At 26.8% G+C, this 20,301-nt stretch overlaps 1 protein-coding gene and 3 non-coding genes across 4 annotated transcripts in view; 1 reads left to right on the forward strand and 3 right to left on the reverse strand.

Annotated features, from left to right (window-relative positions):
• Positions 1 to 4,552: 4,552 nt before the first annotated feature.
• LOC107436945 (glutamate receptor 1) overlaps positions 4,553 to 20,301 on the forward strand; it is a gene marked incomplete in the record, with an annotated part of 42,644 nt that continues 26,895 nt past the window's right edge. Inside the window, 5 exon segments of the mRNA XM_071177435.1 lie at positions 4,553 to 4,811; positions 10,021 to 10,167; positions 11,743 to 12,006; positions 13,595 to 13,845; positions 16,227 to 16,388. Coding sequence (XP_071033536.1) covers positions 4,739 to 4,811; positions 10,021 to 10,167; positions 11,743 to 12,006; positions 13,595 to 13,845; positions 16,227 to 16,388 — 897 coding nt within the window.
• TRNAM-CAU (transfer RNA methionine (anticodon CAU)) lies at positions 17,582 to 17,653 on the reverse strand. The gene has a single exon. It is a non-coding gene; the product is annotated as a tRNA-Met (tRNA).
• TRNAM-CAU (transfer RNA methionine (anticodon CAU)) lies at positions 18,213 to 18,284 on the reverse strand. Its single transcript has one exon. It is a non-coding gene; the product is annotated as a tRNA-Met (tRNA).
• Positions 19,486 to 19,558, reverse strand: TRNAR-ACG (transfer RNA arginine (anticodon ACG)). Its single transcript has one exon. It is a non-coding gene; the product is annotated as a tRNA-Arg (tRNA).

The following is a 20,301-nucleotide window of genomic DNA, read 5'->3' on the forward strand; positions in this document are numbered from 1 at the left end:
TGATGTGGAATTTTTTACAGTGTATACTGTTTAGGGTACAATAAACAGGCTTTTTTTTTTATTGAAAATTGGAACAAATGTCAGATCCCAAAACATTAACCTTACAGAAAGAAAAAGAAAAGATCTTCTAAAAAAATTTCTAGCGGCGAAACTTTTTGTCGGGGGATACTGTATTAATGTATAATTTTAAATTTTATTTTTTATTTAATTTTAAATTAAATTTCATTTTAAATTTTAACTTAATTTTAAACCCTCCAAAAACAACATTTTCTGATATAAATTGATTGATATATAAAATAAAAATAATGAAATAAATGTCAATCTTTCTCTCTCTCTAATTCAAAATACAGTATCAACCATAAATTTACCATTTATTCATTAGTTCATAAAAATATCATCAATAAGTTCGCGAACATTAATTACATTCTGCTTTTTTAACTTTCTGTTAATAACATAACTTCACATCATTTGTGATAGCAAGTAGGATCTATTGCTTTTCAGAAGAGAAATCTATCACCGCTGAAATATCTGAGTACTATTATTTTATGCTGCAAGGATGAAAGAAAAAAAAAGTATTTGAGAATAAACAGACGATTGACAAGTCGAATTCCCCACATAAGTTAAGGCAACGCTTCGTTCCAGCTGAAGTTTAAACGAACTTTTATTTTCATTTTATGATTTTATATTGAAATAAATAAGGAGGTTTAAGCCAAGGTATTGTACTAATTTTTCTTCACAAGAGAATACAATTTGGAATTTTTCTTTTCGAAATTTAATGAAGCATTTGTAAAATTTAGTGAAATTTCATTATTTACTCATAAACAAAATATTGTTCAGTTCTCAATGACATGGGCGTCGCAGAACCTAATTTTTGAGGGGGAGAGGAATTAAATTACATAGTCACAACGGTTTTCTAAATTACACACGAAGAAAAAAAAATCTGGTAATAAAAACCAAAAGATAAGGTATTAAAACCATTCTTATGGTGACGGTTCACCGGAAATTTTGATTTTCAAAATTATAGCTCTTATTACCTCACATATAGTTAAAAATACAAAACTGAAAAGTAAATTTAACCGAATAAATGATTTTTGTGTCATGCTCTAAAATATCATGATAAAATTATCGAATTTTACCACTTTTACCAAATTTTATCATTTTTATTAAACCATATTTTATTCTTAATTTTTCCAAAAGTATTATTAAAGTGCTTCTGTAAAAATACCGAGCTTTTTGGTGATACCATAGGGACAGAAATAGGGTACACGATAGGGTTTACCATATTCTGGTAGTTTGATCATCCTTTTTTCTCACTGCACTAATAAAAAAATTCTTAACTGCGCTAAAAAGCCTGAAAAAAACATTATTTATTTTTTTCTCTTTCTTGCTTTTAACTGGAAGAAATTTAAATCGATAATAATTCGAGAAACTGTTCTTAATTTGTCTGAAATATTGAGATCTTATAGAGATTTCTAAACATTGTGGGGAACATATACCCATCGCCCACCGAATGACGCCCGAAATCCATAACAATTTTTTAATGAATGTTAAAATCTGGAGGCTAAAATCAAATAAAATTTAAACATTTTGGACAATCCATTGCAAAATCTTCAAATAACATTTTAGTCTAGTAACAATTTATCGAATTATGCGAATAAGTAGTAAGAACTTCCAAAATATACCACTAATATTAATACAGAATTTAAACAAACGAAAACACAAACAATGTTAGAAATAAATAAAAATAAGAACATAAAAGGATAAAGTATTTTATATTTAAATATACTTTTTTGGAGGATAAAGTGAAACTTACTAGGATATTATGGATTAACATAAAATTGTAAACTATGAAATAATAAATGATACATAAATATTGGTTTTATATTGGAACCACTATTGATAGAATTTTTACTGCTATATTGAATTACATTTAGATTAAAGATCAATACGAATCTCCTGTGAATGTAAAGTGTGAAGATGGGTCATTCTCACAAAAACAGTCATTTTCATGTCCCCAGTATATTTTATGTTTGTTTTACAGCTTACGAAAAAAAAAATTCAGGGAAANATCTTCAAATAACATTTTAGTCTAGTAACAATCGAGTTACGCGAAGAAGTAGTAAGAACTTCCAAAATATGCCACTAACATTAATACGGAACTTAAACAAACGAAAACAAAAGCAATATTAAAAATAAACAAAAATAAGAACATAAAATGAAAAAGTATTTTAGATTTAAATATACTTTTTTCGACGATAAAGTGAGACTTACTAGGATATTGTGGATTAACATAAAAATTGTAAACTATAAAATACTAAATAATACATAAATATTGGTTTGATATTAGAACTACTATTGATAGAATTTTTACTGTTATATTGAACTACCTTTAGATTAAAGATCAATACGAATCTCCTGTGAATGTGAAGTGTGAAGATCATTAAAATTTCTTTTTCAGTGCCCGCGCTAAGCATTCGATACCTCTCCAAATGCGATGAAGTTGTAAATTTGGCGAATAAAATTGTGCTTAGGCGAGTGATTTTTTCCATGGGAAGAAAATATATACTATAAAAAATTGCTAAGATTTGCATTTGGCGAAGACTTGAAAATCGGCAAATACTTTTTATATTTGGCTAATAATTTGAAATCCTAAGTGTGGGCCCTGATTGTGCACGTTCTTAAACTGAGCTCTTAAATTATTAATTAAAAATAATTTTTTTTATCTTCTTTGAATTTTAATATTAATACAATACAGGATGTTCCATAATTCCAGCTCTTAATTTATATATTTAGAATCACAATGGTATATATTTAGAATATTTTGAACAATATACGTAAATAACAGTTTCGATTGGAATGAAATAACACATTTCAATAAAATTTGGCTTAATGCCTGTTGTTTTGTTTTTTCCCTTTGCAATTAAGATTTATTTATTTATTTTTTTAAATCAATCTCATCGAGTAATATGTTCGAATTTATTTGAAAGTCACGGTTTGCAGACGCTAGCAAGAAGAAAAAATAAAAAGAATCAAAGCAAAATAATTCCATAAATTGAAAATCTGCTTTCCTACACAAAATCAATAAGACTAAAGAAAAATAATTAATTTCAACTTTAACTAATAGAAGAATGATTTAATTAAAATAAAATGAGTTAATTTAATAAGAATAGACAATGAAGTCAATTTAACCGCTTATTTTACTAAATTTTCTCGCAAGAAGTATGGGTGTTTCTCTATTTAATGGGGGGGGGGAGAACTTAAAAAACTTCTAAAATCGTTTTTATTATTATTTCAATGTATTTAATGCTTAAATTTAAACTAGATGCATTAAAGATCCTTGCCCTAAAGAAAGAAACTCATATAATAAAAACTAGATGAAACCAGGAGAATATGTAGTTACTAAGATTATAAAACAATAGTAATTGATTTATTAACGTTGAAATAAGATATTTTATATCTGTGGTATTTTATTTTTAATAGCAAGCAAATTTTGATTATTGTAAAAGCAGCTGTTTTTTTTTTAAAAAAAATAATATTTCGAAGTAAATATTTTTCCTTCGTAAAAAAATTTAATTTAGTTTTTAATGATTCGCATAATCCAATACTTGACTATGAGATGGATTAAAGTTGCAACCATAGTTACCTAAGCAGTAAGGGTAATTTAAAATATTTATTCACAACATTTAATTGGTTTTTGAACATCGTTTACAGTTACAAAATCGTAAATACTTTAGAATTCCAATGTATTTTCAAGACAAGTTAATTGAAAAGTTAATTTAATAAAAGAAAAGTTAATTTTAAAAATGTATATCTTTTTTATTTTGATGCTCTTATTTAAATAACGAAAAATATAAAAATCAAGATCGTAAATTAATGAATTCTTGATTTATTTCATATTATGTCACTGACGTTCAACAGCTGATCAGTTTTAAAGCAATATCTGAGTTCAATACCGAAGCCTTGTAATTTTAAAACCAACCCAGAAGATTATAGAATTTCTGGATCAGGCATTATTACAAATTCTCCTTCAGGGAGGATTTTTTGAATGAAACTAATGCAAGTTACAAGATCATAAATATAGTTTTTTTTTTTTAAATTCTTCGCAAAAAAAGGAAATGCGGAAAATAGTTTTATTTTTATCTATCGTTAAAAGTTGTTAGTGTGATTGACAACCCTTCTTCATTCAAATGTTTCTTTCTTCAATTGGAGTTGTAAAAACAATGTAACTTTTTTAAAACCGACGTCACTATTGTTACATTGTTTTTTCAATAATCACGTCCAGCTGCCAGTTTTTTTTTTTTTTTTCAACTTCCTTATTATCTGAGAAGCTTTTTCGAAAATTCAGCAATAAAACAAATTAAGATTATGTTAAAATGCACTTGACGTCTCATTTCAAAACATTGAAACCATTTAATGGAAATTTACAATAATAAAAAATAAAAAAAATAAAGCGAACAAGAACTTGCATCATCATAAAGTGTGAAAAATAAAAGACACAAAGAAATAAAGTGTTGCATTACGTAAACCTTATCCTAAGTACCATAAGAAAGACGATCGCGCTGATTTAATCAGGAAGTCCAAAATCAACCATTGCTGTTTCAAAAACAAAATTAAAAAAAATAAATGGACATCGTGTATCATCTACAATCAGATGGTGAGTTTGATAGAAAACCAGCGAAATCTCTTTTAGAACTTAAACAAAATGAATGAAACAAGTTAAATTAATGGATCTAAAAAAATGCTTTTGAAATTATGGATTTTGATAATTTTTTCGAGCTGCGCGTTTTGTTATGATGATACCCTTAAAGTTGGTAAGTGTTGCATTTCGTTTTTCTGCTTTAATTAATGATTCAACACTAAACAGTGAATGACGTAATTACTATAATTGTCTTGCATTAAAAGTTATCTTAGTTGCGTGAAAAGTCTAATAACATTTTGTAATGTTTCTAAAAAAATTCCTAATAAGTGTATTTGTTAAAATTAATTTCTATGCATAAGTAAGATTTTCAAAATTTTTTTATATCCATAAAAATACAGCATCAACGGGATATTTCTGTATCGTCGCCTACAAAAAAACACAGAAACACTCGATACACAGGCTACAATTTTTACACTTGCTACAGTGTGATTATCTCCACACACGAGTATGTTAAAGCGTATTTGATTGCTATACGTATCTTTGTTGTATGTTAATACACATATTTATGTTAATCCGGTATGTTAATACGTATCTTTGCTGTGAAAACTTATCGAATATTAATCTCCCTTTATATCTTTTTATCTATTTTTTTTATTATTTATTTATTTATTTGCTTTTTTGTGTGTGTGTATCTTGACAGATATTTACATCTAAATTAAAATGTATTCAATAGGAAGTTCCCAAAGTGTTTATAGTCTTAAAACAAATTTGATTTCACAGATTTAGTTCCCACTTCTATTAAGGTAAAATATATAACTACTTGTTTTTCTTGGTTATCATTGCAACTTCATCTACAATTTCATTTTTTTAAATTCTCATGTAATTTTTGGTTATTTAAAACAAAAATCAATAAACTTTTTCCTCTAAAAATTATCGCGCTGCATAAGTTGTAAGTAATGTTTTACAATTTGTATTTATTACACACAGTTTTACCTGAAGCTTATGAAAAAGATAAATATAACTTATTTACTAATTATCATGTCGATTTAAATATGTCTATCAAGAATGTTGCGTATTAAGGTATGGTTATTTTATAATAAACACAGCTCTTAATTCCAAGCCTTTAATTTAGAATAATAAAGATCAAAAACGTAATGCCAGTTGCGAATACTACTTGAAAAGGAAGAAGAATAAATATTAGAGGTAAATGCTTTCTTAAATAAGAAATAGAGAATTATTTTGTCTGTTCACAATGCCTTTATGACATTTATTAATTTTATGATGGTGACAATAAAAGAAATTTTGATCACCACGTGAGAAAAATTTATCGTACTGATCGGATCGGATTTATCTGATCGGATTTATCGGATTTATCTGATTAATAAGAATGTATAAACAGGTCATCATTTTCATTAAATTTTTTATGTTTATAGAAATTGATTTATTTTTCGTATTTCATGCCTATAACTTTGTTTCTTATCTTATTTATTAGCCTTCAAATCGAAAATAAAATTTTAACAACTAAAAATTAAACTTTTTTTTTAGTTGTTAAAAAAAGTCAATAACTACTTTTTATGTGTTTTAATTATCTAATTTATTTATTTAATTATTACCTTTTATGCTTTTTTATTTTATTTTTTTATTAATTCAAAAGAGAACAATTTTAAATCTTTTTTTTAAAAAAATACGAAATCATGATGAATTTGTTTTGTGCAATGAAAACAGTATCTTTATTAATTTAAAAACCATGTGTTTTTTTCTAACCTTACTATTAAAACTTATTATTTTTAAATTTGCATCCATTTCGGCTGTTTTTGAATATGAGGAAGGGAATTAATTTTAATTTTCTAGTGAATGTAGTTTCTAAGTCCAATATAAGTTCTACATCTCTAAGTTTTTTTTTCAAGGCATAATTACAATATAATAAAATCGATTCTTATAACAGTAAATAGAAAACAGTTAAAAACTGATTTAAGATACTTTTATTTAATTTACTTTTTTGAATTTAAAAAAAAAATTAAACATTATTTACTATTTGAAATTTTGTTTCGATTTGTAATTAGGGGGGTGAATATCCCATTGGGGAGAATATCACCGAATCTGAACGTTCATTGTAAACTAATTTATTTTTTAAAGTAAAACGACAAAAATTTTTAAAAATTATTTTATTTTTTAATAAACCAAGGTTTTAGGTATGAAAGAAAAATAACTTCCTGTTGCCCACTATTTATGCTTAAGGAAACCATTTCAAAATACACAAATTTAATTCTAAGGTTGATACAATTAATATAAAATTTAAAAAGGGGTAGCCAAATTAAAAAAATTAAATAAATTTGTATTCACGGCTGTACTTAATATTTTCAAATAAATATACCTTAGCAAGAAATCTGTAGAAGAGAATTTCTAATTTATAAGTGAAAGATAATTTTAAAAAATTCGTAACTTCTATATTAAATCATCACTTATTAAATTTTCTGAGAATCGTACTAGCTTAGTAGATCTGCAAACGAAATACGTTTACGTTTAGTATAGTACGTTTTTTTTTAAATCAAAAATTAAGAAAAATTAAATCAAAAAAGTCAACTATAAAAAATTTTATTCTAAATTTATTTATTAAAGGAAAATGCTCTGATATGACTTTTTATGTTATCCTTGTCCAACTAGATTTGTTTTTGACCAATCAAACTAATTACTTATGTTTTTCTCCTCACATTTTGATATGTAAATTATATCATTAATTCTACACGATTTCACTTTCTTTTCTGATACATTTCTTCCAGCATATTTTGAAAGAAAATGAAGAAATAAACTTTAATTTTGACATGGTAGCTAATTTTTTTTTAATTTTTTTTTTAAATAAATACTTGTAAAATTTATAAAGTAAATGCAAGTTTAATGGTTGTAATTGTACAAGTTGCTTTGAATAAGTTTTTCTCTTCTCTGTCAACCTTTAAATAATGAGAAAAAATAAAAGTTAAGACTCACTCTAGTAATGAGCAGAGGATTACAGAAGTCTAGTACAAAAAAAAAGTCAATGATTTTTTAAAAATTTTATTTATATTTTTATTTTAACAGAGTCAAATCTTTTTTAAAAACAAAACACTTCCAAAATAGCCGAACCCATGAAGGTAAAGTCACCACAATACTGTCAGCATTGCTCAACGGCAGCCTTTATTTTCTGATGTTTTTATAAGTAGTCTGAGAAAAATTAATTTGTGCTTTCAATTCTTTAAATCAGTACTTAGTTATATTATTAAAATTATTAAAATAAAAACTTACGTATTTTTATTTTGAAATTATACAATATTTTATAAGAAATATATATTTTTATAATTTTCTTAATGTAAATGAGTTATCTGATTTTTTTTTCTTTTTACATTAATTGAATTTTACATCCTCTCATTAATAAAACATACCAAAGTTTTTAAAATCATTTAAGAATACTAATAATAAAGTGATGGCTAAATTCAAATGTTTTTAAGTAAATTTTGGAGAAAAGTTAAACACTGAGAACACCATAGCAGTCATCATTTATTGTTTTATTTTTTGAATGAAATTTTTAATGAATATTTATTGTTTTACTTTTTGAATGAAAAGCTGTAAGAATTGTGCTTAAATCTCTCCCGAATGATTTTTAGAGACGTACGCATCATAATATTATTTATTCCTTTTAACTCATTATTGTAAACACTAGATGGCGTCACTGAAAATACCATTAAAGATTCTCATTTAAAATACGATCCTTTTTTCCACTTTTCACAAAAACTCAAGAAGTATCCCTTTCATTTAAGATGGGAAAATTATTTATGTGCATAAAATATTCTCCATTAGTAAACTCAGAATTATTTTTAACAGCATTTATGACGATGCACGCTACTGTTAATAAGGAATTAAAACAATAGATGGCAGCACTATTAAAGAATTAGTAAAAAGTTTTAGTTTAAAATAAATTGTATTCATTTCACTTATAAAGAAAAATTATTGAAATTATCTGAAAGAAAAATTTGTTCATCATATACAATAATGAAAAATAAAAACAAAATATTTAAATTGGATGTTCTTTTAAGTTATTAGAATGATATTTTTATGCTTGTTAGATGGGCAGCTTTTATTTAGATGATAATGACAGTAAAAAAATAATGTTTTTTTATTATTTATTTATTTCATTCCGCTTTCCATGAAATATATGAAAGATGCAGTGGTATTATATTAAGTTTTCCTCTCATTTTCCATAGAGAAGAATGTGAACGGAATAATAGTGTGTGCTAAAAGCCATTTTTAGAACCACTGATAGGATAATAAAATTTTTAAAAAATGGCATAATTGTAATTGTAAATGGCATAATTGTAATTAATAAAATGTTTTATTTTTCGAAAAATTCTTCAAAATTTAACTTATTGATTTTTTTTATTTTTAGAATTCATTTCTATGCAAAATGCCATGCTTCGAAAATAAGCGTTTCTTTGGATAGGAGGGGAGTAGTTCAATAAGTACACTATAGTGTATTTATTGCCCATTCATCATAATGTTACAAAAATGAAAGCGAAAATTTCGTGGAGGCAAAATGTGCACGTGGTTACTCTAAGCATAAAGAAAAAATTTTTACCATCAATTGTTTGATAAATAAGCTTCCTTGTACATTCTTTAAAGTACAGCTGTACTGCTGTATTTCCGATTTGGGCAAGCATCTTAGAATAACGAAAAGATTTTATTTCACGAGGGCTTACTCACGTTTTTTTTTTACACACTTTTATACACTTTCAAGTTTGGAACTCCAAACCTCATTTTCAGCATTCAGGGGACGTTATACCGTGAAAAAAACACAAGTACGGGTAAACCAAGAGTAAGTGATGAAGTTTCAAACGATGAAATAAAAATTTTAAATCATCAAAATGCAAACAAATTATGAGAGGTAGAGGATAACTTAGGTATACGAAGTGGAAAAGTTATCCTACAATCAATTGTTGGCATTTTGATCTTATGAAATCATTTTTTCAGCTTTTAAAACTTCATCATCAACTCTAGGGTTACTTAAACTCATTTTTCTTCGCACTTTAAAGTGCGAAGCATAGTTCTCGGGAAAATACGCATAAAGTGCAAATTCATGGTTCTCGGAAGAAAATAGCTCCCAAGTGTTGGTCTTTCTACTTGACCCTACGCTAACCTATACTGTACCCCACATTTATGTAAACAATGCCCTTCATTCTTTTTCGTGTTTTCTTAAGTTTTCTTTCTTCTCCCACTAATCATAGGTAGAAAAATAGCTTGCCGTTGACATACCTGTGAATAAGATTTTTTTATTACAATTTTTATTTAATTGATAAAGATACTTATCAAAAAACGAAATATTCCCTCAAAATTTGTTGAAAACTTTTTTTCAGGTGTTATTCAGAACAGAGGAGAAGAAACGACTGAAGAATTGTTTCGTAAAGTCTTGAACAAGGAGCTTCAATCTGGTCCATATGTCGCATTCCAAACAATCACCGAAGTTGTACCGGAGGAAGATGCCTGGTACTACCATCGGGCTGGTAAGAGCATATGAATGCGGGTACTAACAGTTTTTTTTTCCACCAGTGACAGACTTGGGACTATAGTATTAATTTCAAAAAGTGCCGAAGTATTTATCGGGAAATAAATATATTAGAACCGTATATTCTAAACATGTCACCCCAGGCTGGGTTAACCTGGTTGGTAAGGCACTGGACTCATGTCCAAGAGCTCTTGGGTTCGATCCCCGCCTGCCGAAGACTCCCCGTGTACTAAATTGCGCTCGATGCATGTGCCTAGCTGTAAAGTCCTCCATGTCCCCATAATAAATCAAAACCTCTGGGGGTACTGATCCAGAAGTTTCCTTGTCTTCTGGATTGGTTCAAAAATACAAGGCTACGGAGTTGAACATTAGTAGTCGTTACCCCATAATCGGGTCGGCTGTTCAACGACGGATTATATATGTCAAAAAAATTATAATAAATTAACTATAAAAAAAAAACATGTCAACCTGTAGAAAAATATATATTGCCCCAAACTGATTATATTGCTTAAAATTCATAGCAATATATGTAAAATGTAAAAGCATACAAAAACTTCCAACTGTATTCCAAATGCGAATCTAAATGATATTGTCAATTTACATTTATTTATCAATACATAATAATAGAAATACAAATAACACCAGCATCAATTACTTTAGTAGTCTTCCTAAATAAAATAAAAAAAGAGAGAGCATTTATATATGTACATATAAATTCCAAATTCTGTAATTTTTTCCAAAAAACACGGAAAAAATTACAGAATAAAAAAAGAAGAAAATTATTATTAAAAAAAATTTGAGAGAAAAAAGATATTTCTTAATCGGCTCACACGATTATATGTGCAAAAAGAAGTTCTTTCTAATATTGTATCAATATAGCCAAGACAAAATATATCAATACAATAGTGTGAAGAGCACTCAAAAAACTTTTTGAAATATACATATATAAAAGTGAAAAAACAATTTAAAGAATCAACTTATGGTACAGCAAACCTATTGCAAACAGTTCCATATAATCTAAACTACTTAAGATCAATCAGTTTAGAAAATTCAAATTTAAAAAAAAAAAGGATTTAGAAGTAAGTCAAGATTTAAAGCGTCCGAAGGGACAAAAAACAATCGTACCTAATAAAAAAAAATTTATATTGGCAATTACTATTATATTTCTCTCTTTAATTTAAAACTAAGTTTTAAATTCAAAATATTTGTGTTCCTGCATTACCCTTTTATTTATTATTACTAGAAATTATTATTAGCTACATCAAAAATATCATTAGTCTTTTATATTATGAAATAGTTTATCGTATTAAAGATATTTAAAATGAATATAGTTCAATTAAACTATATTTAAATGAATCAATTATAAATTTGCAAAAAAACAAAACTGCTTTTATTGTTTAAAAAAAATGAGGAAGACTTTCAAACAGAAATTGAAATTAACCTTCTCTATATCTTAATAAATTAGCATCTGTATTTTTCTTTCAATGAAGTGTCTCTAAAAATCGTTTACATCCTTTGTAGAAGGAAAGAGAAAAAGCATAAAACTGTATGATTTATAAATTATCTTTCACAGTGTGCAAACTACTTACACAAGGCGTACAAGTGATTGTTGCTAATACATCATCGGCAACATTCCCAATTCTTGCATCCTATTCCAATGAGTACAAATTCCCATTCATTAGTCCTGATTTACCTGAAGCACCTGAAGATCCGAGATCTCCTGATCTGATGGCCAAATATGGATTTGGTATTCGTCCAAGCACTACACGAGCCACCTTGGATTTGATTCGATACTTTGGATGGCAAAACATTGTTTACATATACGACGATGATTTTGGTAATTATTACATGTTATACATTCACATTTTACTTAATTTTATTTACTTATTGTTTTAAAAAAACCAATGCTCTATTGATTTGAGCGGTATCTTTTCTTATCATTTCTTAGATATTTTTTAGTATCATTCGTTTTAACTTTTGAAGTCGTTTTCATTTTAGAATGTTGTTCACATTTACGACGATGATTGTAAGAAGTTTTACTTTCAAAAGATTTTTTTTTTTTTTTTTTTTTTTTTTTTTTTTTTTTTTTTTTTTTTTTTTNTTTTTTTTTTTTTTTTTTTTTTTTGCAAACCAATGTTCTTCTGAGTTGAGAGGTATCATTTCTTATCATTAGTTAGATTTTTCTTAGTATCAATCGCTTTAACTTTTGAAGTCGTTTTCATTTTAGAATGCTTACATTTACAACGAATATTGTGAGAAGTTTTACTTTCAAAAGATTTTCTTTTTTTTGAAAACCAATGTTCTTCTAATTTGAGCACTATCATTTCTTATCATTTGTTAGATTTTTCTTAGTATCAATCGTTTTAACTTCTAAAGTCGTTTTCATTTTAGAATGTTATTTACATTTACAACGATTATTGTAAGAAGTTTTACTTTCAAAAGATTTTTTTTTTTCTTTTTTTTGCAAACCAATGTTCTTCTGATTTGAGCGGTATCATTTCTTATTAGTTAGATTTTTCTAAGTATCAATTGTTTTAATTTCAGAAGTCGTTTTCCATCTGGAATATTGTTTACATTTATGACGATGATTTTGGCGATTATTGATGGTTATACATTCACATTTAATTTTTTTTTATTTGTAAACCAATATTTATCTGATTTGTTTGGAATCATTTCTTATCATTAGTTAGATTTTTCTTCCTATCAATCGTTTTAACTTTCGAAGTCGTTTTCATTTTAGAATGTTATGTACATTTAATACGACGATTTCGGCTATTATAGCTGGTTATACATTCAAATTTTGGTTATTCTTTTTTAAAACCAATGTTCTTCTGATTTGAGAGGCATCATTTCTTATCATTAGTTAGATTTTTCTTAGTATCAATCGTTTTAACTTTTGAAGTCGTTTTCATTTTAGAATGCTGTTTACATTTACGACGATGATTGTGAGAAGTTTTACTTTCAAATGATTTTTTTATTTTTTTTTAAACTAATGTTTTTCTGATTTGAGCGTTTTCATTTCTTATTAATTAGCTTTTTCTAAGTATTAATTGTTTGAACTTCAGAAGTCGTTTTCCTTTTTGTTTAAATTTATGACGACGATTTTGAACAAGATATATAAATTTATTTATTTTGTTCATAGTTACAATCGTTAATAGAATACTTTTTATTCATCCATTCAAGATCAAATACATTTTCTTATTCTTGTAGTGAAGGACGCTTGATGTTAATACAGTTTTCTCAAATATTAATTCATTAATTAAATTTAATTAATTAAATTTAATTAATTATATTTAGTTTTATGTGGGAGAAAAAAATGTAATTATTTAATTAAAAGTAACTAAAATAAAAATTTTCTTTTTTTATCTCAGTAGGAATTGACTTTTTAAAAAAAAATTATATTACTTGTTACAATATATTTGTAGGTCCAGAAAAACTTCAGATCATGTTTCGCGTCGCATACTCAGTATTAAAGCTACATTTGTTTGGATTCTTAAAAGCTTCATCTGATATAGACGTTGTGCAATACCTTACAAAGTTAGATACTTCATCCAAACAAAACATCATACCTGTCATACTTGACATGGACCCAGCACTGGCAACTGACATTCTTCTGAGATTTGTGCATGACCATGGAGTGCGGAAAGACAAATTTCATTTCCTTCTTGTCCAACCGGTAAGATTCTTATTTGTCAAGTTTTAAACACTCGCATTTTCCTATTTCTTAGAAATCAATGACGTAGAGTTTAGAAAACTATATCAAAATGAATGGACTTTGAAAAAACTTATGAAACTTTAAAAAAAAGAAACTTAAGAAATATCAAAAATTTAAAATCAGAATAAATGGAGGCGCTAAAAACTTAGGGATTGTATTGCAAATTGTTTAAGAAGATCTTCATCATAAAGATGAGTAAAGAAAATACATTCAAAATTTGTATGCAATGTATAAAATGAAAGGAAGCTAGATCGAGTTAAATTTATATTAGTTTTCATAATTATGAGTGAAATCTAGCGAAGGAAATGAAAATTTTCAATTAATTGTAAAACTTCTACAAGCTTACACTATTTTCTGGTTCTCGCCATAAAATACGTTGTTTGCTTGCAAAAAAAAATCTGGATTTTTTATTTCTTTGCTGGTAACCCCTTTATGCCATATGTATAATTATCGTTTTTTGCTTTTAATCAGCTTTTTTCGGTTTTGCTTTAGAATTGGCACGATACAGCTCGAGTGCATAGTATAAAAGACTTTAGATAGTGTTTTTGTTTATTAGTTTTTGCTGTTTAGTGTTTATTATTTTTAGAGGTGAATATTACTGAATTGGATTTTATAAATCACGTTGTTATTACGCATATATACGCATAAAGGCTTTGGGAAAATATTATATCTGTTAGCAAACAGGTTAAATCGAGAATCGTATGCAGTGGTGCGCTAGATATCAAACATCAAAAAATATCAATATCGGTAAAAAATATCAGTGTTCAAGAAGGTCATGCATGTTGAAAATTTATGCATCACCTGAATTATCAGCATTTCAGAACCATCTCCCCCTTCTAGGAAATTAACGGTTGTCATATTCATAATTGTAAAGTTGTCCCAGTGTCCAGCTGTTTCACTTTTAAATTAAGTTAATTCATAATAAATCATGAATATTCTGTATACGTGAATAAGCAGATGCGTAGCGATTCGAAACGTTTATCTCGCAATGAGCCTTTCATTTCCATAACAACAGCTAAAGCGAGAGGTTTACTTCCGATATCTCTTTTCAGTTGCTCCCTTTTCACTACAATTAGCAATATACAGGAAAGAACCGCATATGGAGATCAACGAAGCATTCAGCTGAAAACATGCACACACACTATACAATGTAACAAGTTCGATAATTCGACTAGCACCACCTGCTCAGCTAAAGCATTCGCAAATACAATAATTTTTGAACTATTTACTTTCTGTATAATAAAAAAAGCTTTGAATCAAATATTGGGAGAAATTTGCCTTTGTGGAGAACTTTTTGTTGAAACTTACCCGCATTTGCGTTACATGGAGGGAAAAGCCATGAAAACCTAACACTGTTAGCCTGACGGCTAGGGGACTCTTACCCATAAACCGTCTACCACTGAGGATATTTTACGTCAGCATTGTGGTTCACGCGAGTCAGTTGCGGAATTCATGTCAACCAGCATCGCTGGGATTCGAACCCGATTCATCCCATTGAAAGGCGAACGCTCTAACTCTTGAGCCACCACGGCTCGAAAGAGCGTGACACGGATCAGACAGCATCAGATATTTATTGGCAGAATCAAATATTTATTAAATGGATCGCTTCAACTCCAACCAATCACTATCGATCCATCATCGCCTACAAGCTGATTGAACCATGCGAGCATGCGTTGCATATAGTCATGCGTCAGGATCTGTATCACTTTTCACCACGTGAACTTTGATACAGACTGACACATGTACTACTAATAACAAAATGCAAACAATTTATTGAGAGAGAACTTCCACATTGCATAAAGTTATTCTGTCATAATTTTTTTTCCTTTTAATATTGTTAAAATATCTTTTCAGTATTTGAAACTTCATGAGTTACTCTAGGTTTGCCTAAAATAACTCATTCTATGCTTCAACTTCAAATTACTTACGGTGATGAACGATAATTTTGCAATGAAAAGTTTCTAACACGATATAGCGTCCTTTTAAGGTTATTTGGAGTTGGACTGAAGTACGTAATTTTAAATAATATCTCAAAAATTGGCAGCCTCCTCTTCAGTGAAGTTTGCCGTTTTTAAATGCATTACTTAAACACTCGAAACTAATCTCTGTACATGTATAACAAATGAGTAAAACTAAGGCACCGTCTATTCTGAAATCTCTAGCTTGTTATTAATTATTAATTGCTTATTTTCTTTATTCAGGATTAATACAATGTGTACTGATTAGAAATAATTTAGGATACATGGAGTACTATAAGTAATTAGTGATGTTTTACGAACTTATTTTCACAGATTTAGTAGAAATTAGTTTCTATAAAACTAATTTTCTGCTTCTTTTTGTAGACGCTGGAAGATTTCTGGATATCACATGAAGCAGAATTTCGAGTCTTGAATATTACTAGTTATCTCGCAGTCACCCCTAATTTTAAGAGATTCAATAGGGTCAACGAAGAATGGAGAAGACTTTACAATTACGAAGGACCATTTCCCAATTCCAGCCTCAAAGCGAGTAGCCATTTTTTTTTCCTTTTCATTACCTTTAAAGTTCCATTTTATCTTAGGCCTATTAATGAAATTTTAACTTTAGTAATTAGAATGCACGTGTATGTCACACAATATTTTATTCACACAAGTCTGTTTTGATTATGAATTTACTATACAAAGTTACAAAACTGATGACTTTTTTTCTGGTAATCAATGCGAAGAACTGAAACAAACTGAGCTTTTTGAGTTAGTGACCCCGTGATACTTTCTAGTATTCATCTTAAAACGAGTGGAATAATGTTTCGATTCGATTACTAATATCGAATTTTTTTTTCTACTTCCCCGATATTATTTTTCTATTTCTATTTTTCTATTTCTAAATACCGATTTTTTTTTCCCATGACACACACTAGTATTCATCTTAAAACGAATGGAATATTGCTTTGATTACTAATATCGACTTTTTTTTCTTCCTTGATACACTCTAGTATTCATCTTAAAACGAATGGAATATTGTTTTGATTATTATTAATGACGATTTTTTTCCCGTGGTTCATCTCATTTCGAATTCTAAGAGATTTCTTCTTACCTGAAACAGGACTGTTTTCACAGCAAGCAAATGATTTTCTTTCAGTATATATCTTAAAACGAGTGGAATATTATTTAGATAACTAATTTTGATAATATTTGAAGTTATATTTTTATAGTTTATATTTATTTATTTTTAAATAATTGTTTAACTAATTATAATTTCGATAATTTGTATCTGGTCTGGTTGTGCCAAGAAAAAAGAAAAGAAAAAATTATTTAAAAACAAAATCTTTAATAAATAAATTATATAATACAATTCATATGAATCGCTCATTTGTAAGAATTTTTATCTTATCCAAAAAGAAAGTCATTATTCAAAATTGTTTATTATTTTTCTCATAATTTTCTTTTTTTTCTCCTATAAAATTTTTTTATGATTTCTTAATCACACAGGGAAAAAAATATTTATTTCTTTAGTAAAATTTTTCTACTGAAATATTAAATGGAACAATTAAAAAAATATATTAATCCAATGTTTAACATTTTTAAAAAGATAACATTCGAGAAAATATTAATTTAAAATATTGGGTCATAGTATTTGAGTCCTTAAAAGGTTAAAAATGCTTGCTGTTTTGAAAAATTACACGTAATTTCATAGTAGGTAAGAACAGTAGTAAAATGTTTAGCAGAGCGTGGTTTCGATCCACGGACCTCTGGGTTATGGGCCCAGCACGCTTCCACTGCGCCACTCTGCTGTTGAGAGAGTGGAACACTATACTTAACAAAACCTTTCTTAAACTAGACGAGTCAGTTAAGAATAAATTGTTTTAATATTTTATACTTAAAAAGAAGAAAACAATATAACCATGGAGAAAATATTCTTGTATCAGATATTTCACTTCCTGTTATTTTATTATTTTTTTAAATAATTCTATTTAATTTGAAATGATTTACTCTTAATTGTGGGTTAAGTTTCTTGATTATTATTTGATGGACCAAATCTATTTTTTTTTTCCTTACACCCTTAGAAAAGTAGATTTTTTTAAATATTTAATACAACAATTCTAAATAAATTAACAAATGAGTAAGTTAAAGTAACATACAAATAAGTCACTGCATTTAAAAAAACAAATTTCCGAGAAGAATTTTAAGCAAATCACCTCAATCAAAATTTATTTGTGGTATAAAAACATGTTTTTGAATTCATAAAAAAAATAATTTAGAATATATGCAGTTTAACAAAGTTTTATTTACATTTTACTTTCAAAAGTATTCTCTTAAAACGAGTTTTGTTAAAGACAAACGAAAAATATTTAGCAGAGCGTGGTTTCGATCCACGGACCTCTGGGTTATGGGCCCAGCACGCTTCCACTGCGCCACTCTGCTCTGCCATTGAAATTTGATTATTTTTACGCAATTTACGAATGTTTTAAACTGAGTTATATTCTTATATATGATAATTTTAAATAAAAAAAAATTACTTTGAGTTTAGATATTTTAACAATGGCAATTCTTTTATTTATTGATATAAACTTAGAAAAATTTGTTTTTAGTAATGATGATTGATCAGTAATAAATAATTTTAATTATCTGCATGTTCTTGATATTTTTTTTTTCTTTTTAATTAAAAGAAAAATTGAGTGAGATTTCAGAATATATCTCTAGATTTTATTTATTTATTTTTATTACTAAGCATTTTTCGAAATTAAATTAATACTTTTATTTATTTATTTTTGTACATAAAGATAAAATAATTTTGTTTCAAAATTTGCATATTTTTTATTTATTGATTTAAACTTAGAAAAATTTGTTTTTAGTAATGATGATTGATCAGTAATAAATAATTTTAATCTCTGCATGTTCTTGATAATTTTTTTTCCGTTTGATTAAAAAAAATTAAATGACATTTCACAATATATCTCTAGTTTTTGTTTATTTATTGTCATTAATAAGCATTTTTCGAAATTAAATTAATACTTTTATTTATTTATTATTACACATAAGGATAAAATAATTTGTTTTTAAAATTTGCAAGTTTTTTTTTTATTGATTTAAACTTAGAAAAATTTGTTTTTAGTAATGATGATTGATTGATCAGTAATAAATAATTTTAATTTCAGCATATTCTTGATAATTTTTTTTCCTTTCAATTAAAAAAAAATTGAGTGAGCCAGAATATATCTCTAGATTTTATTTATTTATTTTTGTTAATAAGCATTTTTCGAAATTAAATTAATACTTTTATTTATTTATTTTTATACATAAAGATAAAATTATTTTGTTTTAAAAAAAAAAAATTCTTGAAGTGTCGATAATATGTCCACGTAAAACAAAAATGGCACTAGTTTCTTTCTTATTTAAAAACACGAGTTGTTTTTGTTGCCTTCTAAAAAATAAATACTTTGTTTACCTAGTTTTCTTCTGAAAACGGTAAAGAAAATAATTCTATTAAAAAAAAAGATTATTTATTTAAGTTTTCTTTTGGTGAAAAAATATTAAAAATGATTGTCACCATTAGAACGTACGAATGAAAATCTATTACGAGCTTTATCTCTTTATCTTTAGTTCTCTAAAAAAAAATACTTAACGAGCCTGCCAGGATTCGAACCTGGAATCTCCTGATCCGTAGTCAGGCGCGTTATCCGTTGCGCCACAGGCCCTCGGTCGGTCGAAAGTCTAAGGGGTTTCAAAAAGCGTGAAATGAAAACTTAACGAAATGGTCTAACAAGGGAAACTAGGGAAGTGTGACTCGCCAATTTTGAAATAAACTAGTGGGATGTATGCCTTATGAGGAATAATTTTAGGGGGCAACATTCATTTCGGCCCATAGAAGGTCCTGTGAGAGATAAAAAATAATTCAATATATAGAAAAATCGGCATTTTATTACTTCAATGCAGACTATTAGTTATTGTAATTGTCTCATACTCCAATTAATTTTGTGGTACTTTTACGTACTATATAATGAATATTTATTGTCAAAATTGATTTCGAAAATTTTATATATCTGTAGTTTTTCAGAAAAACCTGTTAGGTTAATTTTTTAAAAAAAATTGACATCAAATTTTTTTAAATTTTTTTTCTTCAAAAAACTTTCCAAATTAATTGGAGTATGTAATTGCAAATCAATAAACTAATTAATAATTAGTTAACAATTAATTAATAATTAAATAACACTTAATTAACAATTAATCAACAATTAATAATTAATAAACAATTAATTAATAATTAATAAATAATTAATTAATAATTAACTTTCTGAATAATTTAATTATGAGCAAATTAATTAATTATCTAATTAATTACAAATTAATTGGAGTATGAGATAATTACAATAACTAATAGTCTGCATTGAAGTAATAAAATACCGATTTTTCTATATATTGAATTATTTTTTATCTCTCA

Source organism: Parasteatoda tepidariorum, chromosome 2 (assembly GCF_043381705.1).
Source record: "Parasteatoda tepidariorum isolate YZ-2023 chromosome 2, CAS_Ptep_4.0, whole genome shotgun sequence".
Classification (NCBI taxonomy): Eukaryota; Metazoa; Arthropoda; class Arachnida; order Araneae; family Theridiidae; genus Parasteatoda; species Parasteatoda tepidariorum.